This window comes from Eurypyga helias, unplaced genomic scaffold (genome assembly GCF_000690775.1).
Source record: "Eurypyga helias isolate BGI_N326 unplaced genomic scaffold, ASM69077v1 scaffold15497, whole genome shotgun sequence".
Lineage (NCBI taxonomy): Eukaryota > Metazoa > Chordata > Aves > Eurypygiformes > Eurypygidae > Eurypyga > Eurypyga helias.
Window position 1 is genome coordinate 17213 of NW_010262429.1, and position 27364 is coordinate 44576.

Genomic DNA, 27364 nt, shown 5'->3' on the forward strand with positions numbered 1-27364 from the left:
CCTATCTGCCCTTGGATTTTATCTAAAGAAGGCATTCTGTGGTTTTTTGTGTTTATCACAGAAAGGTTGAAGTTAGAAGGGATGTCTGGAAGTCATCTTGTCTGACCCCCCCGCTCGAGCAGGACCCCTACAGCTGGTTGCCCAGCACCGTGTCCAGACAGCTTGAGAATATCTGCAAGGACGGAGACCAGCGCTGAGTCGAGGGCAAGGACCAGCTCCCCCAGCCTGCTGGCAATACTTCTCCTCGTGCAGCCCAGGATGCTGTTAGCCGCCTCTGCAGCAAGGGCATGCTGCTGGCTCATGTTGAAGATCCACACGGTGTTGCCAAACTCCAGACTTAGGGATCCAAAGGTAGGCTGACAACCCCTGGAAGTCCATTCTTTTCTTTAAGCAACGGTGAACGTGTTTTAAAGATGAAATCTACTTTGAATGCAGCTGTTTTTTTCTGAGTCTCTTTCTTTCTCTTAAATCTGAATGCATCTTAGATTCTCTTTGAGCCTGTTTATTTCAGAAAAATCTATGTGAGGACGAGCTCTTCTCAGGAGGGTTTTTTATCATGTTCTTGTTCCTCCAGTTTACGTGATTTTCAGCAGATCACGAGCAACGCCTGGTGAGGCCAGATGAAGAGTTGATGCAGTCCAGATAGATTTGCACTTTTAAGGAATAATCAGATTTACCCAGCTGTTTCCCAAGCAAAAGAACAGCATCTGTGCAATCATCCCAAATTTCGCTTATCTGTATAAGTTAACCTTTTTTAAAGTTCTGCCTACACTTGATTAGTTTTCTTTTGCTCCATGAGTTCACAACTGTAATTTCTTCCTTCCAAATCATTACAGCATGCATTCAAACACTTCCCTAGCATATTCTACCAGCAATTAATTATTTTTTGCTTGCTGGTTGTAGTGATAATTGATGGCTTCTCGTCCTGCGGGCTAATCAATGGAGACTGAAGAACGTACTGTTCTGTCCACACAACGTCTTGTCTCAAGTTTGTTAATGGTGAAGCTACGTTAAGTAGCTACAACATTAGTAAGCTAAAACACTGTGCACATCGGGGTGAGCACTTTTCAGTAACAAACCACCTAAGGTTTGACTCTGCTTCTGGGAAGTAATGGACTGTAATGAATTTCTGTTTAAAAAAGACATGCAAGTTTTCTAATTATTATCTAAATGAGCCCACATTGTTGTGAAGCTGAGAATAGGCATATGGGAGAAAAATTAATATCCATGGGTGTTCCCCTCCCAGGTATGACTACATAAATGAATCTTGACTGAAGAAGCTGATCTAGCACTCCCCTGGCAGTCCTAACTTTGAAACAAGTAACTAAAATGGATATTTTTATGGTGCTTCTCCTTTGTGTTTGTCACTTCTCATTCGTAAACCTGCTTCTTGAAATCCTCTTGGTTGCTTTGTATTTGTCTGCTTTCAACTGTGCCTTTAACAGAATACTACTTAGGGCAAGTTTGGACCAGACACAGTTTACTTCCTTTTGTCATCACCCATCACACAGAATGTGTTCCAATTTTAACCTTCAATTGCCAACAGAGGTGATTCTTGCTCAAATCTTGCATGTCATTCCTGATTTCCCAGGTGCAACTAGTGGTGCTTCAAGAAGAGTTACTGTTTTATATACAGCTTTCCAAAAAGATTATTTCGGAGGGAAATAAACACTTCTTGATGTCTGTATTCCAAGGTATTTAGAGCCAAGTTCACTAGAGTCACAATTTCTGCAATACTGTTTTTGTCCTCCTCTGTACTGGGGTAATAACTTTGATGATGAGCTTTTTCAACCTTGCTGTCTTTGCAGATCCTGTCACTCACCTTCTTTGTTGAAGCCTTCCACTTCTCTTGCTCATACACCGCTGACCATTTGGACCCTATCCCAGTGACTTCCTAGACCTTTCCCCTGGCTAGACTCACTCCTGCTTTGCTCCTCCTAGAGTAGCATCCAGAACCAGCTTTTCATTCTGAATGTTCTTTAGCATTGTAGATTCCACAGAAAACCTAGTAGTTCTCTTCATTCAAGGTTTTGTTCTAAGACAGAGTTACAATATGATCATTGCTTCTGCAGCCTGAAGAATAGAATTCCATAAATTTATATCCTGAAATGTCACTCGACTGGCACCTGTGTTTTCTGAAATTGTATTAAGCATTTTTTCCATGCTTTTCAGATGAACATTCTCCTCTTTTACTGCCTAGCTCCCTGGATGTGACACTTACACTTCTAATCCCTAATAGGAAGCAGTATGTATTGTAAAATAAACAAAAATGGCTGGTGTCATCTAAGTGGCCAAAAGTAGGTGTGAAGGAGTCCAATCTTCATCCCGGTAAGCATCTTGGAAAAGCTACTTATGTGAACACGTTGAACACATGCAAAGAGATTTGGTAAATCATGTGCACAAGCCCATCTGAGTCTAATTTTGCCACCTCATTTGGTGCCAATTATCCTACTAGTTCATAGATCAAAGTTTCTAGGACTGTACTGTTGCTTAAATAGCAGGTTCCTTTACCTAACATCCCTCTCTGGGGAATGCAGCTCAACCAGGAATAACTTGCAGAGTACTACAAGTCATGGATTAGATAGCTATACTGGTGTAGTTAAAGGTAACTCTTGGCAATTGGGATCAACCAGTTCCTACGGTGCGCAGAATGGAATTTCCACTCTCAGATGCACCGAGCAGGAACGTTTACTTGCATTGTTGCATACTACCACATTGTTGAGTAACCATATGACTAGCATGAAAAGAGTAAATCCTAGAAGTAAATATGACCGTATAATGTGTGTGCATGCATGTGTGTTTGTTGGTTATTTTTACCTGTATGCCTGGATATCCAGGTTGTCCAGGAAAACCTGCAAATCCTGTTTCCCCCTGGAAAGCATCACACAAACATAATTTGATTAATCGTTAAGACATTAATATAATTAATTGAACAAAACCCAGTGAGGCAGCCATACGCTGTTGTGTTATAATAGCATCTGCAGTTCGTTTCAGGGAACTCCCTGGGTTTGTACAAGAGATGGCGTAGATGCTTCATAGAATCTCTCCTGTTAAAAAACCCCACATGTATGGCCAGGTTATTTAGACAGTAGTCAGCAGATTTGGTGTAGCTGGGGCACAGAACTAGCTGGAATACATACCAGCAGACTCTATCAGACTCTCTGCTTAATACAGCTGAAATTGCTCTGCTGCCTGCTGAACGACCCTCTAAAAAAAAAAGCAGCTCCTCCTCTCCTCGTGACCTGCTGATCTGCTCATCCATCCAGTATTCAAACTCTCTATGGAGGCAGTGGTAAAAAATAAAGTAAAAAGTAATTTTGCAAATAAAACAGTCACCTGGGACATAACTCTAGATGCAAATATCTGTATGGTAACATGATTTATGAATAGCATGATCGTTACCTTAACTAGATTTGAACATGAGCTGGGAAGAGGAGACAGGAGAAAGGGCAAGATGTAGATCTATATACCCACATCTGTTGTTCCTTACTCCAGTAAGATGTTCCACGTTCATAACTAACATTAAGCACACTTAACCGCAAAACTGGAATTTCTTGAGCCAGGAAGATGAACAAAAAATGCATATAACACAGAATTACACAAACAATGTCACCATGGCAAACAAAGTTAACATGCTGCGGAACTTTTCTATCATGCTCTATGCATGTCCCACTGGCTTTTCCTCCTGCTTGCAACTTCAGACTCCGTTAGCTGATTTCAGCCAAATTTCGGAGTGTGGCAGAAGCTCAAAGACAAAGAGTTCATACAACTTCTGTGGCAACAGGAAGCAGGAGAGAAGGGAAGGAACGCAATGTGAGCTATCAAGTATGTGGAAACTCCAGATCTCAACTGATCTCACTGTTCAGGGAGCTGCTTATACTTTTTTCTTCTTACCTTCATTCCAGGAAATCCTGCAGGTCCATAAGAACCAGGATTACCCTGAAAAAAAGCAAGTAGAATGTGAGCCAAAACAGTAAAAGCTTATTAAAAACTACACCTATTCAAAATGGCTGAGCAGCTGATGTTCCTTAGGTGATTATTACTTGGAAGATCTCCCAAAAACTTTGCAAAGTTTTTGCAAATACTTTAGATGAGAGATGTGCATGAATTTGAGCTGTAGACCAATGTAAGCCAGACTGGTCCTTACTTAATTTTTTTATCCTATTGCACCAAGCACAGTACTGGACATGTTGCTGCATGTGAGCACTGTTATGCAAATCAAGCACAAGCTGCTGTAAAAAATTACCATCAGCATGAATGGAGTACATGAAAATTACAGTGTTAGTACTGTACTAGTCCTGAGAAGCTCTGTGCAGCTCTAAATGTTTAACCCTACAGATTTACTGTCTAAGGACAGAAAGTCTGTATGAGCGTATGTTTAAGGCTGAGACAGGGTGAGTCCCAGGGCAGGACTCCTAAATATTCTGCACAGAATGTGTGACATATTAGTTTAAAAGATTCCTAAAATTTTCCTTGGAAATGCAAACTAACTGCCAAATATATTATGAACCTCGTTATAGTGAATTTGTGAAGTAATTTATTTTGCAGCTTACCCGCAATCCAGGGAATCCAGGAACGCCTTTTTCACCCTTTTCTCCTCTCCCAAGTATACCCTGGTGCATTCAAAATACTTTGTTTAAACAAGATGCTCAGTGAGGTTTGCTGTAAATTTCAATTTTTGTGCATGTTTATTAAGTCATGTATATATTAGGTTAATGGCTCTTGTTTCATTTGCTAGGCTCAATCGCTGGGGCTTGATTCATACAGCACCACCAGCAGTGCCTACGTAGCTTCCGCTAGTCACAAAACCTGCTTTGGTCTCCAAGCTTAACATGCTTTCAGCAGGTTGGCTGCTTGTTCGTTTGAAAGCTCTGGGCATCTTTTGGGCTGCATCAGTCAGTTTCTCGGTTCCTGCTTATAGCTAACAAGTGTACTAATATCTACATGAACAGCCAGTAGTGGAGCAAGCATAAAAAGCCCATTTTTTTCCAAGTAAATCTGATCTAAAAAGACCAGTTGTGTCTCCTTTTCCAGTGCTAAGTAACAGTGGTCCTGTTATGATGGAAAATGAACTTCTGAAAAAGTGCTAGGCTTAGAACACAGAAATGTGATGATCAGGCTTCTCGTTTCTTCTCTTCCGCCTACAAAGCTAAATCGGTTTTTAACATAAACTAGACTCATTTTTTGTCCACACTTATCTTCTGTTTTTCTGAGATCCAGTAGTTTCCTGTCTGTGGATTTTCCTCCTCCAAACCTATCAGAAATGAAGACTCACAATCTTTTTTGTGGATGCTTCTGCTCAGCATCCAGGAACTCCTTACTGGCACACTGATGTTCAACCATGCTGACAGAACGAAAAGAAAATGCAGAATAGATAGCAAAGAGCAACTCTTCCTCTAGATGGGTGGCTCTGCCTTCTCTGCTCTTGAGGATATCCAAAATGTGAAGTTCAGGTCTTTCCATACCATACTTAGGGAAACATGTATCACGCCCCAGTAAGAACACATACAGATCTTCTCCATTTCTCTTTTTGAGAAAAAATAATCTGTGCCTTTGTTTTCTTCACAGTCTCAGTCTGTTATGTGTCAGTAGTCCAAGTGGTTTTGAACCATTTTTGTTTTCACCCTGATTTAGATGGTGATTAAATTTCACAGCACAAATGCTGTTACTTTGTCAAGCACCTTGTGCTTTGAAAGATTAACTTAATAACCACAGAAGGACTTAAACAAAAAAGCCCTAGCCATCACTACGAAAAAAAATAATCACATGACTTACTTTGGGTCCACGTGGCCCTCTGTATCCTGTTGCCCCAGGCAGTCCTTTCTGGCCCTACATATACAAGGAAAGTGTTTGTTTATATTAGTATGTAGGATATGCTTATGTGCTGTTTTAAGTTTTTTAAGTCCTGTTCTGAATTACAGTTCTTAAATAGTTATTTCCTTAAGCACTGGGCCTGTTCCTCTAGGAGTACTAGGCAGAAGAAAAAAAAGAAACACTATTATGTAGTGATTTTTATTTCTGTTAACGCTGTCAAACCAGCATAATAACTGTCGAGTGAGATAGATGTCTCTCTCTCACTTGCAGGGACCTGCTAATTGGGCTCTGTTCCTACAAACATGCATGACATGGTCATGATCATGTCATGTGTTACACAGCAGCACATGCCACACTTTGCACAACATGGGGAGCTTCTATAAGTTCTTTTGGTCCTTTCTCTCTTCCTTGCACACCTGCACACAGCAACCATTTGCATAAACGAAGCCTAAGATCCAAATCTATTGGTTCCCTGAGTTGAAGCTGCAGGTGCTGGCACTGCCAAATTTACCTTTTCATGTGTGCATTCCAGCAAATCAAACTTCAGGACATGGAGACTCAATATAGGGCTCCATAATGCAATTTTTCTAACTCCTGCTTAAACATTCTAATGTTTTAAGATACACAACTGTGGCTGCAGTAGGTGTGATATTGAAGAAGTACAGTAAATAACAGGATCTTGTACTAAAAGCAGACATCAAATCACAGTTTTCCTATTAAAAGAACACCCTAGAAGAGTTAGGGGTGATAGTTCTAAACATCATATTGGAGAAATCTCAAAAATTGCCGAAGACCTGAAAAACAAATGTGTCAGTGAAGAGCCACAAAAAAGATTCAATACCAGAGTAACCAAATATGCCTCAAATACGACTTGCTAATGACAAAAAGCGAAGAAAACCAAAGCAAGGGCAGTATCTCCTTTCTGCACCAAGAGAGTCTTCCCTCAAGGACATGAGCTAAAGTACACATGGGCTCTCCTCTCCTGAAAGCCTGTAGGAAGGGTGGTAAACAACAGGATTTCTGCTAAAGCTGATGGTTTATTACAGAAAGAAAGATTTGTCCTATGCCAGCCATGAAAAAATTGCATCACAGGATTGTACTTGCCAAGTTGAGCACAGTTAAATATGAAGACAAATTAACACCTTTTCTCCTTTGAACAGCTGAGCTCCAGGAGGTCCAACTAACAGTGGTGACCCAGGTGGCCCAGGAAGTCCGACGTCGCCCTGTGGAAGCCAAAGGAGCAGCAGAGAGACGTTCTGTTCCATGCAGCGTTTCAGTGAGACTCAGCATGTTTTCCTGTTGTACTACTGCACTATTTCTGTACTCATTGAACATGTGCTTGTACTAATACCCACAGATAAATTCAGGTTTGTAAGCCTCTCTACCACCTGCCCAGATGAGCAAGGCTGACGATCTTAATCTCCTCCTATTCTCCTCGGTCACTAAAAACACTGTTATGTCTGTACCCATGGCTCCTGCTCCGAGTCTGATGTGGAGATAGTTACAGGATTGTCAAATCTCTCGTGTGTACACAGAGTCTCTTGTGTTCCAGACCGAAGCCTTTGAGCACAGGGCTTTGTGAAGGTAAAGATGAAATTATTGATTTGCTATGGAAAGTTGTGCTTGTTAGAAACTTGCAAGAATTCTAAGAAGTGCAAATTCATAGAGGAAAAATCAAATATTCCACATTGGTTCTCTAAATCCTGAGTGCACTAACAGGTGGAGACTGGGAGGGGAGCTATTATTATGTGCTTGTCTTTTTCTTACACCCTTGGCATCTGTGGCTGGACACAGCAAGAGATGAGATTCAGTGACTGGTCTGGTACAGGCACTGTTACTGGAAGGCAATGTTGTTACTTAGGCAGTGGCTGTACAGAAGGTAATTGCTATGTCAGTGCTAACTAACGTACTGACTGTTGCTTTCCAAAGCTGCCAGAATAAGCTTGATTCCTGTATGCAGCTCACTGAAGTAATCACTTCTGTACAGAATTAACTTTGATTACTTCTTCCATTCTAACATGATTAATGGGAGCATGCAGTCACAACTGCATGGGTTCTAGGGAACCCAACAAGACACTCTGTACTTCTACAGCAGTAATATATTTAATAGTATTTGTTTTCTTACCGGCTCCCCCTTTTGTCCATCCACTCCAATACCTGGATTTCCCTAATTGACAAAAAATGTACACAGTTGGAAGATAATCAGAAAATGCTGACACTACGATTTAATCAAGTAACTCCTTTGAAAAACATGGTAACAAATACCCATAAGGGAGATTTCAAATCTTTGTATAAATTATTATTTCACTAACAACTTCAGGAAAAGTTACTGCCTACCTGTTCACCTGGCAAACCAGGGTAACCTGGAACACCCTTTAAAAGAGAATGAAGACAAGTTAATATGCCTGGAGACAGCTTTGCTTTGAAAATTACCTCCTCTTGCCAGTAGCACTTAGAGGGAGAATCTCCTTGGGATGTACCTGTCCCAAAATGCAATTTACTTCACCTGGTCACATCTTTCAGGAGGGCTGAACTCTGGTTTCACACTTTCCTGTCTCCCACAAGGTGGCCTTGGGGACAGGGAATAAGGAGACAGCACTAGCAGCATTCCTCCGTGACCACAGACTGCCAGGATGAAACATGTTCACACAGGCGTGGGAAGGAACAACATAGCCTGAACATCCAAACTCATAAGGTAAGGCAAAAATATTATCTTTTAATCATCTGCCTCAAAAATTATTCCTAGGTTTTGATTCATATTAAGGCAAGTTCTTAAATGGATAGACCAGAATTTATGTATATCCTGAAAATACAAGGCTGTGTATTACTGCTTCCAGCTCTGGGGCCCCCAACATCAGAAGGGTATCAACTGGTTGGGCCGAGTCCAGAGGAGCCCATGGAGATGCTCAGAGGGCTGGAGCCCCTCTGCTATGGGGACAGGCTGAGAGAGTTGGGCTTGTTCAGCCTGGAGCAGAGAAGGCTCCGGGGAGACTTTATAGCACCTTCCAGTACCTGAAGGGGCTACAAGGAAGCTGGGTGGGACCTTTTACAAGGGCCTGTAGTGACAGGACAAGGGGTAACGGGTTTAAATTGAAAGGGCGGTGATTTAGCTTGGATATCCGGAAGAAATTCTTCCTGGAGAGGGTGGAGAGGCACTGGGACAGGGTGCCCAGAGAAGGTGTGGATGCCCCATCCCTGGAAGGGTTCAAGGCCAGGCTGGATGAGGCTTGGAGCAACCTGGTCTAGTGGAAGGGGTCCCTGCCCATGGCAGGGGGGTTGGAACTGGATGGTCTGTAAGGTCCCTTCCAACCCAAACCATGCCGTGATTCTGTTGTAACTGCAGTGATCTTACAGGCAAGCCTGGTTGGCCTGGGTATCCAGATGGGCCCGTTGTACCTCTCGACCCTCTAGGTCCCTGGAAAAGACGGCAAAAAGTCTGTTTGTGAAAATACCAAGAACTTATCCTTCTCTCCACAAAACTGGTCCCTCCAAAATGCCTGCAACACTTGGGCTCTGTCTACTGGCCACTGCATTCTACCCATGGCCTGAAGCTCATACCATGTCTGAAACTTCACTGTCACTACGGCAGCTCAGTAGATATACCGGACAAGGCACAGTTACATGTTATTAATGGACTGAAAGAATACTTTTAAACTCTCTCTCCTTCTCCCACGTTTTTATGGCCAAAATGTGGTAGTGTGCTACATGTTCTTGGGAGATCCACTAGATAACGCTGAAGCAGGTGTCACATTGATACGTGGCTTGAATTTCACAGAGAAAATACTCTGCAAACTGTGAGTACCAGGGTGACAACAGCTCAGCTAATGCAGATGAGCATGGTCTGCTTCTGCTGCTCCTCTTCAGGCAGCATGAACCGATCATAGGGGCAGACCACAGAGACTCAGTGTTTGTGAGGCTTTATTCTGGAATTTTGCTATTTAAGGCAGGCAGGGAGAAACCCCAGTATTACTCTACTGTAGTAAGAAAGAAAATTTGAAAGATCTTCAAGATAAAAAGCATTCAGAACCCACTGAATGTACTTACAGGCATGCCGGGGGGTCCAGGATCACCTCTGTCTCCCTGTAATGACAGTCATTTAGCAAATGAATTGTTACATGCTTTGTTGTGAGTATTTCCAGTACCTGAAGGGGCTACAAGGAAGCTGGGGGGGACTTTTTACAAGGGCCTGTAGTGACAGGACAAGGGGTAACGGGTTTAAATTGAAAGTGGGGAGGTTTAGATTGGATATCAGGAAGAAATTCTTCCTGGAGAGGGTCGTGAGGCACTGGGACAGGTTCCCAGAGAAGCTGTGGATGCCCCATCCCTGGAAGGGTCCAAGGCCAGGCTGGATGAGGCTTGGAGCAACCTGGTCTAGTGGAAGGTGTCCCTGCCCATGGCAGGGGGGTTGGAACTAGATGGTCTTTACGGTCCCTTCCAACCCAAACCATTCTAGGATTCTATGATTCTATGATTTTCTAACTGTCTAGTTATTAAGATGACAAACTCTCTGTTCCAGTTGTGTATTTGCTTTTAAGCTTTTTTGTACCAAGCCTTATTAAACAGTGAGGAGTTATGAGAACAATTACATTTGCCAGACATCTTTTCCTACAAGATACGATTTATCTCACAATCAGATACTTACTGGAGGTCCTTTTCCGAAATGTGAAACATAGGCTGAATTTCCTTTTTCTCCTTTTTGCCCCGGGTTTCCCTTTAAAGAAAAAAAAACCTTTAAAACATGATACACTCACTGATGTCCTTAATTTCTATGGAGACTGAATGATAATTTCTCAGGCTATGCTTTCCTGGTGCCTATACATCACCAGGTGATCCACTAGAACCATCATTGCATGAGTATTTCGCAGTGCTTTTATCTGACACAATCCTTAAAAGTAAAATTGCCAGATGAGCAAAACAGCTCCTCACAGCTTCCGTTAGATGCTCTTGGGTACTTCAAAAATCCACAATCTTCACAAACCTTGTCCTTAGTATCAAGCATATCCACAAGCCTACCTCTTCTCTGAGTGAGACAGTGGCTTCAACTATTAGCACTCTGCCTTGTCCGAAAGTTCATGCTGTGACAGAGAAGAACCCAGTGTGACTCTGCATACAGTTGAAAAGCTAAAAGTATGCACCGTGTTACGTTCATAATTTTCAACATTTCCATCTATTAGGAAATACGTTTCACAGTCTATTAAAAAAATATCTGATGCCCAGAGGCCTGTTTTTTTTTTTAAGTTAAGTTCCCATGGTACTTGCTGTGGAGTCGTTTTATAAAACTTGGCCAACTTTAGCACCCACAAAACCTCAATCTGACTTAAATTGCTTTTTCAAAACTTAATTGTAATGCTTAATTGACTGCTAAGAGCATGATAGGTACGTATGTGAAGAACAGATATTTTACAATGTTATTTCTGAAGTTTTCTCATTTGAAATCCAAACATACCGGATGTAATTTAACTGAAGCCTATATCCACTTAACTACTGATTTCAATAAAATGGGATGCTCTTTTTCACAAAATTTAACAGCTTTAAAATTGCACTGGCTTCCTGATATTATACACTGGCTGTTCAAATCCTGAAGTCAGAATGAAAAGGGGAAAGTCCCGATCCCTGGAATGGTATAACAAAAAGAAGAGTTACAGCTGCCTGCAGCTGGATATAGCTATGGCAGATTAAAGGTCAAAGAGCAGCTGCTAAGGAACACATTAAACACATCAGAAGTTGTTTTTGTCTTTGGTTATTTTACATGTGATCTCCTGTGTAATAAACCATCTTTATTAGATTCAGTTGGTTACCTTCTACATGACTTAGGTAAGGGCTCACAAACAGAAACTGCTTTCTTTTCCAATTTATTGGTGAGGTAAATGTAGAGAATCCACAAGGTAACAAGAGTGAAGCTGACAAATATGTACATGCTGTTAAATGAAATTATACAGGACAACATTAGGAACAACACAAAAATGTTAGCTGGAATATATAGTCAAGTTAGTACCTGGCACAACAAATTAATTTAAAAATAGGCAATCTGCATAGAGAGGCTGGAACAGAATTCTTGTACACAAGCAAATATGGTTACTATGTCTTGTTTTGCTGGGTAGCTGAATTAATTTGGACTGGAATTTCAGTGTGCATATCCAAGGCTACATGCCTATTGTGTCTCCCATTCTTTTTAGGTTGCAAATACTTTTCTGGGCCTGCCAACGAGCATGGTCCTGGAATTGGGAGGATTTATGCTGTAATTTGTCCCATGTCTCATTTTTCCTTTGTCAGCTGGCTAACTGTAAAGGGCAAAACTCTATTTTAAAACCACAGTAAGTAAGAAAATACAGGTGAAATTAAAGAGTTTGAGCAGAAGTCATTTGAAGGGTTAATGGGTTACTTCGAAAGGTATAACAAATGGGGTTATTATCAAGTTTTTTATCAGGTTGTGTATTCCACAGCATGTATTGACAGGTCCAAGACTGAAGCTGTATGCTTTTTCTAATTGCTGTCTTTTCGCTCTGGCACCCACTGCACATTTTTTGATGCCCTGTGGCAGAATCAGCATCTTACATAGCTCCTACTAAACACATTTGACTTTTCATGCAATGGCAGTTGGGTTTACTGCTTTATTTAGAAAATTTCAAGGAAGATTTTCAATCAACTAATCAGCTTTTAATCATTCAGGACTAAAACTTGTTTTCACGGCAAGTCAAAGACCAGGGGCTAGATCTGTTCAGCAAAATTTCTTCGGAGCTACAGCAATTTATATCCCTTAGCGACATGAATCTGTGTTTTACCTTCATGAGAAGAGCGCTGCTAAGACCACTATTTAAACAGGTTTAAAATGCTTTCCATTTTAGCAGCAAATGTAAACAATATTAAGCATTTTAACTGAATCTCTACACACCCAGACAAAATTAGGGGTGCACGGGGCAGCCATGAATAGGTATGTGCAAAAGGTGGCACATGAAACTCTAAGAACACGATTTTGGAAGAGATGTACTAATACACTTGTGTGATCAACCAGCAACAATCTTCAAGCATTACAGGAGTTAGACTTGTTGAAGCCTCCATTTATTGCTAACTCAACTCAGGTATGTCCCTACTATTAAGGCTTTCAAGAAATTTCAAGTATTGATAAACGGTACGATGGTTTAAGGGTACTCCTTCTCAGCTGTCCTTCCACGAAATGGTATTAGCGTTGGTGTGGTTACATACTGGGGAAACAAAGCAGAAGTTAACTGTCAAGGTAGACCTATGTACTTGAGGATATAGGAACTTATTTCACATTCAAGCTTAAACTTAATCTATTAAGGCATCAAGTATCCTTCATTCCAATTAACCTCAGCAAGAATGCCTGGAAATTCATTATGCACTGCAAAGCTAGTGCCAGAGTCTAAAACTCCTTACATTTTAAGAGCTGTTAGCTTGGAGAGGAGATGCACATATACAATATTCATAGACAGTAGGAATGTCTTCTACGTACATAAGGACCTCTTGGTCCAATATAACCAGTTTCGCCTGGGAATCCTGGATCTCCTCTTGAGCCATTACAGCCGTCTAAACCAGGCTTGCCCCTGGGTCCTTCACTTCCTGGTAATCCCTGAAAGACAGTTTAATATTTGTTAGAGATACACCATGATAAATAGGAAATTACTTTTTTAAATTAACGGAACAGATCAGAAACAAGTATCCTAGATCTGAAACAGAGAACATCTCAACCATGGTCCCTGCTTCATACTGTTGTGATCAAAAGATGTTTTTTGGTGTATAACAAAAGATATTAAGTATTTAATTTCTTGTTCTTTGATGTATAGCAAATATAACAGGGACAGGGCTGGTTAAGAGGGCTAGACTGACGCCTCACTTGAGTCAAAAAGTAGCATGCTGTCTTCTCAGAAAGCAAACTCTAGCCTTCTAACTATAATCTTTCTTGTGGCTGTATAGAAAAGCTGAAGACATACACAAAAGTCATCTCAAGCAGGCTCATATTTTTTGATTGATAGGATAAAATAAAGAAAAGCCAGTATACAGCTTGACTCAAGGACACAGTAATTGCAGAGATTATGACCCTACATTCAAGAACTGAGGAGTGATTTTTTTAACCCAACAAGAATTACCAGTGTCCAGACGGGGGGTAGTTCTACTGCAGATTAGACACTAGGCAATAGAAACAGTGAGATTTCTCTTGGAATGATCTTTCCATTGGAGGAAAAATCATTTTCACAGAATTAAACATTTTTATGAGGAACAGACAGCAATTCTGAACCTCCGAAAATTTGAGTTTGGATTCTTAAATTCATCAGGAAATTATCCTGGCCATTTTTCTGAATTTTTTTTGTCAATTATCTTCTTATCTTTAAGATTCTTTAACCAAATTCGTGGACACTGTTTTTTAATTAACTTTTTCATAAAAAAAGAATATACATTCCAGGGGAGTGCTTCTTTCTTGTGCTAAATTTTGGCCTTGTGACCTCTGCATTTTACAGACATTGTGGCAAGCGTCCCATTGTCAAGCGTGGACAGCTGACAAGCACATGCTAAGACACCCACTCAGCTTTTGGTTCTGTTTTCACTTTCAATATTCAATGTTTGAACCTTGTTTGATCCATCTGAAACTAATAACAGCATAGGAATTCAGTGCTAATAACAGCATTTTTCAAAATACTGTATGTAAGAGAGATTATCTTTCTTTTACCACACCCATTTCCACACTGAAGAATACATTCAGAAAAATACATAATCACATGCTAATAAAGATCTATTTAGGACACCCTTCTTCAGTCCCTATGCAGGTTAAAATCACTGGACTCAGCGGTTGCTTTATTTCCTTCAAATGGAGTACAAGAAAAAAATCAGAATGTTTGAACAGAAAACAGTACCTCATCTGAGGTACTTTCAGGGATGTTAAGACTGCAGCAAGCAGACTACAGCCTGCTGTAGAGACAGAGAAAACAAACAGTTTTATCCCAGCACTGACAGATGCTGCATGGACATGGGATGGGATCTTTCCTCACTGCCCCACTCCTGCATGAAAATTATGTACTTACCTCATTAGGATTTTGTGGACTTGTAATCAACAGTAAACACAGTTGAAGTTAACCCCTGACTATTTTACATTTTCGCAAAACATGTAATTCTGTAAGTGACACAATATCAATAGGTGTAATGCCAAGCAATGTGTTGAGTGTATTATTCTATTAGAAGACTTGCTATGACTTTATAGAAACTGTAATTTTTATAAAGCAATATTCATTCAATACGTACAGGAACACCATCTAAACCAGGAAATCCTGGGACTCCAGTTGGGCCCTAAAACAGGTGACATGAAAAAACAAAGTTGCCGAGGTCATTAATTCTTAAAAAGGATAAAAAAGAGTATGTAATACTATTTTGTGAGAAACAACAAACAGTCTTGTTTGAAACATGAATCAGAAGCCGTAAGAAGTGTCTGAAAAAAAGATATATGGGCTTAGCAGGAGACTAGTGCCAACACCTACCCATTGAACAGATGGTACACTTCAGGTACAAGTGTCTAACTCTCATAGTCATTCATTCTGCCAAGATTATACAATGACAGAGAAGGGGAAGTTGCCTATAAAGTAATGAAATAATTCTGTATGTAATTTCAAAATGTTGCTCTTGTTTTGGTAATACCAGCAGCACAGTATCTATTTCCAGGGCTTACATTTCAGATGTGCTAGATACTTAAATTAGTGATTTCAGTCACCCGCTGAGATCAGTGGAATTAGACCACTAAAATTAATATAAAGCACCAAGAGCCAAGCACAGGGATTATACAGCTGTGAAAGATATGGACCCGAACGGCAGTTTTTACTCCACAAGTGGTAATAACATTCTGCTTAGCGTACAGCACTTTTAAAGCGCCATGCTCCTCCCTCCAGCTCCACATTCCTCCCACAGCCCTCTCTGAGGTTAAGGAGGATGACATGGCATACAACAATTGGAGACTGGGTCTGTTTCATTTTGTTTTACGTCTTCTGACAATTCTAGTTTTGCAATCCACAGCAAAAATCCCCTGAAGTATTTTTTTCAAAGAAAGCTGTGATTAATTTCAGTGAGAATTTGTGTGAGCAAGAGTATAGTTTGGCAAATGCTTTTCGATTCCTGAGGTTCTGTTTCACTTGCCAATATTTAACATTACATCCTGTACACACCGAAAAGAGCTGTCTGTGGTGGTTCTTACCTTATCACCTTTTTCTCCAGCTGGCCCAGGCTGCCCATTCTCACCTCTCCGTCCTTTTTCTCCTGGCAGACCAGCTGGTCCTGTAGATCCCAAGGAGCCAATCGGACCTTGAGCTCCTAGCTCACCTGGCTGACCCTGAAAAGAGTCCAAGGAAGCCAATGACGACTGCTGTAAACCTCGCAGCAGGCAGCATTTTGGACATACTATGGATAAAATAAGGCTTACAAGGCGTACATACTCATGATTCCAACCAGCTTGCAGATCCATGCGTGAGATGATACAGGAACACAACAGCCAAACTGAACAACTTGCTCAAGGTGATACAGTTTCTTTTCACCTTCATCAGGTCTCCAGCACCACCTCTCTGAGATGCCCGGGATAAACTGCAAGTCTTCCTTGCTCTACCAATGTAAGTATCACCTTGTGCGAGCATAAGACTCCACTGAGCATCATATTTTGGCCACCAGAGAAGCAATGGCTCATTTTCAACAAAGGGATGTTGTGCACAATTACAGCAAATCGAGAGAGCTCCCTCTTTCTTTTAAATCACACTATATGCTAATTATCTTGAGTTTTCCACCATCACTCTCAGAACTTAATGCCTTATTTAAAAATTGTGAAGTTTCTTGCAGAAAAAAAAATATAGTTATTAGCCAACATATTTACAGACAGTATCAATTTTAATAGTGTTAAAATGGTTTGGGAGGCTGCAGAATTTAATTTATCTATAAATAGTTCTAATTTCAGTATCTGTACCTACAGTACCATATGGACCATCTCTGTGTATTTGTACTAACTGTTCCAAAGTAATACATGTTCTCCTGAAGTAAAATAATCTCCTGTGCCAACTGGAATTTTCAGTCTACAGCATTGGTGTGGAGTTTCAGTCTACAGCATTGGTGTAGAGTTGTTTTGGATCTGTTGCAGTTTTTGTCCTGTGTTGCTAAGCAACTATTAAATCACAGGTTTAAAGCACTGAATTAAGCAAACTTTCTGATCAGACTTCACATGTGAACACTCTACACTTTCACCCTACAAAGTCTGCGCATTTACGGGTCTTTATTTCTCTTAGTCATCTTTTTCATTCTGTACTGTTGTCTTTGTTTAGCTATAACTGGTGGTGTTTCCCGACTGATGAGTGTTTTGCCTTCTTTTCCTAATTTCATCAATCCATTTGAGGACCACTTGAGGGCGGTAAAGGGTATTTCGCTACAACCTCCATTCACAGAAATGACAGCCCATACGTTTATTTCTGTGAATGGATTGAAGGAAAAAGACCGACAGACATCCAAGGTGATTGCAAGCACAGATGTTAGCTTCAGGAGTCAAGTTATGCTGAAGCAACAGACCTGAAGTGCTTGCAACCTGAAGTGCTTTCAGTGTAAACATTTCAACTGGCTGAAGCTGTCAGATCAAAATTCTATCATCTCGTGAACTGCAGGCAGGGACCTAAACCTCTTTTTATTTATTCTCTACCTGTCTCTTCAAATATGTCAATAAAATCAGTGTGATCTGACAGCTGGACATGATGTAAAGCAATATATGGTATGGTATGCATCGTCCAACCAAAGCAGCAAAGCAACAATGAGAAGGTATCTTACTACATGCTCGGAACAGGAACATACCGTAGGCTTGTGCTCTGCTGGAAGCAGGACTGGATCACCAGTGGCCCTGAAGCTATGAACCGGAATTTATTCCAGAGGCTAGGAAAAGACGCCCTACACATACAAATACGGACTACCTGTGAAAGTATCCTCATACACTTCACATTCCATGAGTGTTTACTGGCTCCTCTCACTTAAACCTTGATCCTGCTTCCAGTGAAGTCACCGGCAAAAAAATTCCAGGGCAGAATCATCATGTTGTCTTCACCAACAGTTCCAATTTCCTGGATACCATAATTTGAGCAGTGTAAAATATTATGCAAATTGAGGGCTACTAGTATTAAAATCTGCTGATTCTGCATCCTTGTTAACAATGAATGGACAGTCAGGATTCTGGGTGTTTAATTTGATTATTTGCTTGCATGAATAATTGCAGCCTGTCTATTGGCAGGGCCTTGCACATCCTCTGTTTAAAACTCGATTTATTAATTGAGGTACTCTTAAAGCAGCTATTACACCCTTTTAAGTACTTGTTAACAGAAAAAAGATGGAATAACCATTTTAATTAAAGCATAATTTTGAGTATAATAAAAGTGAAATGAATGAGACTAATAACACAGTAAAATACAAGTGTTGAAACTATTCAATCTACTCGAAGAGGTACATTTTTTTAGTAGACCGAACAAGCTGTTACCATGAAAAATGCAACATTCTTCACCAGCATATTTCTCACTAATGCTCTAATGCCTTTGTCTAAACAATGCATTCTGTTGACAAGTTTCTGCAGCAACTTAAGTATTTTCAACTCATAGTGTACATGTTCTGCATTCAGTAGTTCAAAGAGAAAAATTTCTGGTCATGTTATATGTCATCTGGACAGTTGAAGAAACATGATTTTGACAGCAGTCAGAAAAAAAGCTGAGACTGTGTATGCATTCTATGGTAATTATCCATAATTAACTAATAAACACTTCCAGGACATGTATTCCTTTAGGCTGATAAAATGTCTTCATTAGTTGCTACCCTGTGAATTTAATTGACTCCATGGTTTATGTCTTCAGTAGGAGGTAGTGAAGTCATAAACCAGAGCCACTGAATCCCGAATTCACAATGGGTTTGACAGCTGATACAACTCTAGCATGCCATGTGAAGCTGGTGGATTGTCTCTCTTTCTTTCAGCTCAAAGACTGATAATGACTGGGAGCTTTGTTAAGACCAAACTGATACCATGTCATAACATCTATTATCACATCTATTATTTGTGCCCATCCAATGTGACTACCACAGCATTACAGTCTCAGGACAGCTGTACAAATAAAGAGGATGAAGGTAGTCATGCTCATGTGGAAATGACAAATTAGCTCAGTTAAAATGAACAGAATATTATGCCTGCTCTGCCATCTGATGCCAATAAATTCCTTTAGGATTTCAATGCCTTGTTAATTGTCTAGGTCAGGAACTACCCATGCCAAGACTACGGTCTGTTATTTTAGCATATCCTGGGCTTGACCTGCAGTAAGAAACTGACTTTTGACAAAACAAGACTATATTTTTTTTAATTAAGTATGCTTCCTAAGATTGCAAATACTTCAGAATCACGCAGCAAAGCATTTAATACGGTTTGGAAAAAGGCAGTGATGAAGGTTATTCAGAATTACTTTTTTTTGGTTCCCTGAGACACCAAAGAGCACCTGATTTTTAGAGTACCCTGAGCACTTAATTGTCTAAAAGCACGTTTTAAAGGAGCCTTAGTTGAAAATAAATTTTTAAAATCTGGTTCATGCCCTTAGAGTGAATTCTGTCTTGTTTCTCAATATCGATAAAGTCAAAAGAAGTCCAGTTATTGCCTTCAATTAGGACAATACCCTATGTTTCAAGCTATGTGGACTTACCAGTCATATGTGGAATGCATTTACCTTCTGTTCACATGAACAGAAATGAAAATGTCCAGCAACTCTGCAGAATCAGACTGTAGGTAAATAATAGACAGTGCCCTTCTTCATGCTGTGCTGGACTCTGGCTTGTAACCAGTCTTGCTCATTTTACGAGGAGCAGGACAGAGAAAGGGAGGAAAGCAGAGCAGTCTGGGGGCAAGAGAGGAGTGCACACGAAGGCATTTGCAGACAGATGTCTTCTTCTGTAATTTGATTAGAGAGGTGGGAGCATCTGCCGCTACTCTAAGCTCCACCCATGTCCTCTCCCCTTTTCAAAGAGCAGGTCCATTGCACAGCAAAGGCACAGCTTCCAGGGCTTGTAGGGCCGTCCATTCCGGGAAGTTTCCACTCCTCCACTGTAACTGTGTCAGACTGGGACCAAAACCATTCTCACTTTAAGTCAAGGCTCAAAAATAAACTTTCTAAATATTAACTTTATCAAGATGAGATAAATCTGAGAAAGAAAACAACTTGGCATTAAATCCACTGTCTTGTCCTTAAATAGAACTAATTTTTCTGTGACTGTGGGTTGAACAGTGAGTGAGGGTCGGACTAGTATATGGCATACGCCTTATTCTCAGTTTGTTCAGGAACAGCAGATCACATAACGACTTTTCAGTATTGGATAACCTTGTTTTGTATAGTCAGATTTTGTGCCGATTAAATGCAATAGCAACTCTTAGTGCTTGGCTTTTCTCAGCATCTGGATCATGCTGCCAACTACTGGAATATTCTCTGCTCTTTTACCATATTTTCCAATAATCCAGTATGCTAGAGAACTTAGCAGCTGATGATGCAGCTTAATATTCAGTGATGCTTCACTGAAGCACAAAAAAACACAGGGAAGTACTGAAAATATTTTTCATGGTGTACTTTGGTTTGTGTTTCAACCCTGTGCAACCAGCACCCACCAAGCCAGAGGGTGTCACTATTGTGTTAAACAAACACTGAGCAAGAGCGAACTCTAAAACTCGTTAGAAACACTATTAATGGTTGAAAGCAGAGCACTGCAAATAAAATATGTTAGACCACAAATAATTGCCAAAAAATTAGCTAATAAAATAAAATTAACTTCTGCTCTGATTAATTTTCATTATTCAAGGCACTGATTGGAATTTTTTTGTTGATTCAAATCTATGAAAAAGAATGATTTTGTAGAGTCGTCTTGCCTGATGTGGAAAAGCTTACCAACATGCAGCAACTGAGAAGAACACTTTTTAGTGTGGTGGGACAGGGGAACCAAAAGTATAAAGGTTAAAAAGATGGTCACGAACAAAAGGTGGGATAATTTAACAAGATCAAAACTTTAAAAAAATTTGGAAATGTCTAATACAAAAAATGCTAATTTACAGATGCTGTAGATGGACACTGTAGATGAGGAACAGTCTCAAAGAGACTGTACAGTTAAGAGAATGGAGTGATCCTGTTCCTACTTCACATTCTGGTAAGCAGATGCCACTCCCTACCAGTTCAAACCCTAACTTCTGGAGCCAGAGAACTGCCTACTGCTCTGCCCAATTATAAAAACAGTGTGGTCTGCCTCAAATACAAATCTGGGGTTCTCGTTTCTCTAGGTCTCTTTTTCTGTGGTTCTCAGTGAATGTAATTGAAATGCAATAGAAGTACTGAAGTAATGTATAACTGGTCTCAGGAATCTTCTATTTTAAAACTGTATCATAGCTAATATACTGGGAAAAATGATCAACAAGTATGAGGCAAATAGTGGGAGAGAACTGGGTTTCCTCTGATGCTGGTGTGTGTACATCTCTGATCTCAAATACCTGTGCTTAGTTGAACCCATTATCAAATAGATGGATTTTAAATATTCTTCTCCCGAGTGTGCAGCTTGAAAATTCAAATGCAAGTGCTGGATATTCCATGCGAGTGACTGACTGCTGTTGCATACTGACATGCGAAAAAGTGTGATTTAATAAAAGTCTCTTACTCCCCAAAACAGAGAGAATTTACAGTTTCCCAGTCAGTGAATCTTAAAAATGTTTACACTGTGCTGTGAACTAGACTCTGTTCACCCACAGGATCTACTAGGCAGATGTGACAACCCACAAGATCTCTTAGCAGAGGTTAGAAGAGAAGTGATGCCAGGAGACAGACCTACTACAAAGTTGAATTTCACCATTCTTACCCCATTCTCCTGAACTATATACATCAGCTGACTTTCTAACTTACCTGTGGCAACCAACTGACTTAGTCTCCCTTGTGAATGCTTACTCCATACACGTTTGCCAGAAAATGTGAGGCCTCCCTCTTCTGTTTGCCAGGTTCTCTCCTACACTAGTATGAAAATAGGCCACTGGCTCCATTGGCAAAAGAACGAACATCAGTCTTGCTGAGTTATATTTATTATTCACTTTGCTCCAGGCATTTCACATGATCTCATAGAAGCTAGATCAGGTTGCGTCATGAATAGACGCTTGCTTTCTAAATCTACTTAACTCTATAAACAAAGCCAAAGGAATTGAATGGGATCAAACTCTGGGGTCGGCACAGGACAGGTTTACAATTGGTCACTGCTAACTGCAAACATTTGTTTAACTATCTAAATTCTGTTAAAGCAGCCAGCATTTTTTGAGGCCTCCGATACAATACTGCACGAGTTACCAAGAAAACGACTTCCCAAGTTAGAGAAAGAGGGGGAAATGGAGAAAAGGTTTCACTGCCTGTTGGGCCTATCAGGAGAAAATTGAAGTCACGGACTTCATGGGAGACCAAAGACGAAGAGGGGGGGAAAAAAATCTAAAACAATGAAGTTGCTGTTTGCCTCTAATTAAAAACATTGACCGCTACTGCCTCTTGGAAGTCCAAGTATCTTGATTGGGAAAGAAGAGGCAGGAGAAAGTCTGAGATGTTCCGGGCTGGCACCAAGAATCACAGAGAACACTTACTGGTGTAATCATACTTAAACTGCATTGAAAGAACGGATAGAAAAGTCATTCTGAAGACAGTAAGGCAAGATTTAAGGTCCTAGTTTCCTATGGAAACTTCAGAGTATACCACACTCGAGAGAGTCATTCTACTTAACTCATAAAACTACATATTATTTAGGAGTTTAGTTTTAGGTGCCTATTATCTTGTTCCCCTAGTTTTTTACTATTTCAGTGGAGCGACGTTAAGGATAAGGGCTACAGTTATGGTATACACAGCTTACAATGGTTTTAGTTTTACAAAATGTGAACACACTTGTCACTGCTAATTTCAGATAAACAAAGCTGATTTATATCACCTCTAAGACCTTTGTTCTACCTTAATTTTAGTAGAAATCTTTATTACAGGTTGACTATACATCTGCTCCAAACATAGAAATAAACTATTTGTTCGGTTTACTAGCTAAATTTCCAGTGGGCAACGCTACCACTGAAAGTCTAAACAGGAAGGTAACATCCTAAAACCTGTAAAGTGGCAGTGTGATCAAATACCCGTCAAAGTGTTTTACGTGTCAACAAAACTCCCTCGAACGGAACTCACAACAGTATTTTCCTCACAGTCTGCTGACAAAGTGAAAACCTTATCAGATGGGCACACCTTAACTTTGAAACTATACAACTGCTTTTTTATCAGTGGACAGATACTCTGACTTGTCTAAAAATCTCCTTTTCATTAGTGTGTGGAGAAGGATGTAGGGAAGCCACCATTAGCAAAGTGTGAAACAAACTTCTTAGGTTCTTATTCAGATGTCAAACTCTCACTCTAAGTTGGACCTATGACATCTGTCTAGCACAGAGTCTACATTATGATACAATGAGCATCTTTCCTATGGCTAATAATTCCTATGCATTCCACTGAGTGTATAACAAATAATGCACTTTGCTAAATAGCTTCCTCCCAGTGCACTTTTTAGGAAAGAGAAAAGGTAACAGAAACTTTTAATTGAAACTGGCACTTTATTTGGAAGTATTCATCCAACGGCAGAATAACACAGGAATGGTCGTGTTTCAGCTAGTCTAATGAAGGATTTGGTTGCAGGTCTTGAAAGAGTTTGAATAACATGTTTAATCAATTCATTCGTCTGACCTTGTGTCTTCCTAACATAGATGATACCTTAGCAGTACAATCATGAGACAATTTGCACTTGCTTCCCTATAAATCTTAGATTAGAATGTTCAATGGAAAACCATGAAGGGAATACCCTACGTCTGACCCCCTGTGGTAAAAGAGATTAAAAATAAAAACTAGGTGGACTGGTCTACGCATATGAATGTAAGTCAATGCATAACACAGACGTAGCTCACTTAGATGCTGTCTTTGCCATTCAGCCTCTGCAAAAAGGCCAATACTACAGTTGGTTTAACAGAGCTGAATCGAGACTTGTTCACTTTGAGGGCTACTATTAAGGTTGGCGCTCCAGCTGGTCTGGATGAGGTTATTGTTCCATTGCCTTTCGCCAGCAAGTACATGAATTTTCTAGAACCTTTCTCTGCTTTCATCATATGTTTGCTGAGGAAGCCAGCTCACCCTTAATTCTGACAGCTAGCCTGGGCTAAATAGTGAAAAAGGAAAAAATATGGTGCTAGGCAACCAAATTTATACTGTTGCCATTATCTCAACTTCTTTACAAGGAAGGAATATTTAATAAACTGTACAATTCTGGAATTTTAGGCTTGCATACTGTACAATGCCAGAGGCTTTCAATGATCATTTATTTCTTATGCTGTAAGGACAGGATTGAGGAAGACACAAAACCATGAGGAACCAGCCTGCGTCCAGGATTCAGACAGAAAAGCAGATAAAGCAGCTGTTTTGCATTCTAGAAAGCTAACAATAAGATAAACAAACCTTTTATTTTGAAATGGGTAATCCCCACAAAAGCTAGGAAGGCAGAGTTAGTGTGTCAGAGTGTAAAGGCAGAACACAGCAAAGTTTAGAGATCAACAGGATTGCAGGATGAAAAGATTAAGTAATGGTATAGAAAGTATTTCATCACCGTGCACTGGTATAGAAAACATTTGTAACAGTCTATCTCAGGAGGAGTTTAGTTAAGCCATATGTCATGTAGGGTCTGATAAGTTACTTCTATTTCTTGCATATTGATTAATAGAAATAATTGCATGAAATATAAACTTGTGTTCCATTGGGGAGACTTCATCCATCAGTGTGCATACGTATCTCAGAGCTGTTTCAGAAAATGGTGCAGTTCTCAGACTTACATTTGCATGATCACATTGAGTTTATTTTGAGATGTTTATTACAATTCTATTTGGCACTTAGGTCCAGTTCCTTAGGATTATTTAGAAAACTATCTGCAAATGCATGAATCACAGTTTAATGACGGGTGGTGGGAAGGACAGCTTAGGAAAGAGCCATAACAACGACAATGAGTATTTATTATTGACTGATTATGGGCATGTAATTCAGAACTTCCCAGATACTGAAAGAACCAGAACCAAGTCAGTTGGTTTTAAACGGAACTTCAGACCAGGTTTTTGGTATCCAAAATAGTCTGTTCAGTAGCACTGAGAGACACTGCAATGCTGCTAGTCAAAATACTTTTCCTGGGATGCCCTTTTGTTAACACAGTGTTACAGAGATAGACGCATCCTAGGCCCCTATTATGAAAATACTACAGCATGGGGGACTTTCGTATAGACATAATCCTGGAGGATTAGGATAGGTTCCAAGGACACCAGGGCAGCGATCATGAGACAGCAAAGCATGCAGCTAACTGCAGAAGCACAGGAAGGAAAAGGTGTATCTTTTTTTGTGGCAACTCAGGTTGTACACGAACAAATGGGCATGCAGCTCTTCTAAAAACTAACCCACCACGTTCAAGCTTTCTAACCCTGAAGTTTAACATCAGTACTTTGAAAGAAAGCAGTTTCCATCCCTAACTAACAATTTTTCAGCTGTCCACAAATCAGGGCATGTAGCTAAGTCAGTCCTTTCTTAATATAGCATCTAAATTGTTTGCTATAACTATATAGATACGTTATATAGAGAGATACAGATATAGATATATTAGATACATGGATATATAACTACATAGATATGTTATACAGATATGAGAAAGAACAGCCAAGATAACAAACTAGTCACCACTGGACCATATTTCAATTACCAAAAAGCGACATGCACAGTTACTAATTTTAGTGTATAAAATGAAAATGCCTTGGCTTCAATTATTTACAATTATTTATAAGGTAAAAACAATAGCTGTACTTACCAGCGAGCAAATTATGTTAGGTTGCTATATTCAATCTTGTTTATGTCTGAATACTGATGTATTGAATATTGATTTATTGATCTATGTAAACCATACTGGTTTTACGGAACAGCAAAATGCACAGCCGCTTACAACAGCAATTATCATTAGTTCTAATCATCACTTACTCTTGATCCTTTTTCTGGAAAGCACCGACAAACTGAACAATCCTGTCCCCCACATGGGTCAATATATGCATATCCTCCCTAAAAGGTAAAAGTTTATGGATTTATTAATATTCAAAAGACAACAAACACTTCATCAAATACTGTCAACCAGACATATTGTCCAATTAGATGATTTTAAGGCAAAAGATTTGGCTACACTTGCACACCCACAGGGCAATTCACTGCTGATGAAGAAACTTGGCAGAGCAGCAAACACCAGAATATTGTGCAGATCTTCAGCTTGACACATAGGAACCTTTTCCAATGCTTGCTTAACAGAATACACACATCAGTACTACATGTTAGGTCCTCCTAACCTCATTGGACCTCTCATCAGCATAAACATGATGGCAAAACCGAAGCAATAAGCAAAAGCTTCTAGTGTTACTGTAGAAGGTGAAAGACATTACCTGCAAGTTCTGTTAAGTAATGCTAAATACTACAGCTAAATACAACTAAGGAAATAGGCTGCATTAAGAATTATTTTAACAGAGCAGAATGTAATTTGTAATAATGTGAAATGTGTAACCTATCACATTAGGTCAGGAGATTGCTTAACTACAATTAAATGGTAAAAGGTAAACCAGGCTGAAGAGCAAGAAGCCTTGTACTTCATCTTTGTCTATTAAGTGAAAAAAGAAGTATGTGCATGGTGGAGTTATGCACTGCCTACCATTAATTTACTTAGTTCTTGTACTAAAATCTTCAGGCATTGCCTTCTTAATACTTTGTCTCATGAAACTGCAGCCAGGAAAAAAAAGCTTATTTGAAGAAACTAAACCACACCAAAATGTAAATTCAGTAGATTTTTTGTGTGGTAAGTGAACTTTTTATTATTCTTTTCCATTTCCCGAAGTGTAATATGAAACGTACACCAGTTACACACACCACATGCATTTACAAACTCAGATGGCTGGAATGGCCACAAGGTGACATTTTTCGGCAAAACTGAATAAATGATCAAAGCAGTTTTGAAAAGGATTACAAGGATTGAAAAACTTTAAGAATAATTTAGGTAAACAAGTAAACAGTGATAACATGAAAATATTTGCTCCGCGTGGATTTCATTTTTATCAAGGTCAACATTGTTTTGCTACTGGTTTTAATAACGAACAGAACACAATAGGTTCAGACAAATTTTTCAAGGAGAAAACACTGACAAGTATTAGATAAGGGGGAAAAATTCTGTTCTTTCTATCTACAATATTTTTAGACTATCTGGTACTCCCAAACCTTAGAACAAGGGGGTTATGATGGTGTCTCTCACAGGCTGTTTCTCTCACACACTGGATTTCCCATGAAATTACCAATCTACTCCCCACTAGTCTCTCACCTAGTTGTTAAAAACTTTCCTCTACTGGAATGTCAACGGAATGTAAGTTTCTAATAACACCTAAGCTGTTACTCTTTGTTCTAATTGAACACATTTGTTTTTAAAA

General features: G+C 39.8%; 1 protein-coding gene across 1 annotated transcript in view; it reads right to left on the bottom strand.

The window, feature by feature from the left end:
- Window positions 1-17564, bottom strand: part of LOC104512667 (collagen alpha-4(IV) chain-like) — a gene marked incomplete at its 3' end in the record, with an annotated part of 34495 nt that extends 16931 nt beyond the window's left edge. The window contains exons 1-9 of the mRNA XM_010155728.1: window positions 17483-17564; window positions 16007-16209; window positions 13286-13402; window positions 9167-9229; window positions 8152-8187; window positions 7940-7981; window positions 3860-3939; window positions 2818-2871; window positions 149-384 (exon numbers count right to left, since the gene is read on the bottom strand). Coding sequence (XP_010154030.1) covers window positions 149-384; window positions 2818-2871; window positions 3860-3939; window positions 7940-7981; window positions 8152-8187; window positions 9167-9229; window positions 13286-13402; window positions 16007-16209; window positions 17483-17564 — 913 coding nt within the window. The remainder of the gene's footprint in view (window positions 1-148; window positions 385-2817; window positions 2872-3859; window positions 3940-7939; window positions 7982-8151; window positions 8188-9166; window positions 9230-13285; window positions 13403-16006; window positions 16210-17482) is intronic.
- Between the last annotated feature and the right edge of the window lie 9800 nt (window positions 17565-27364).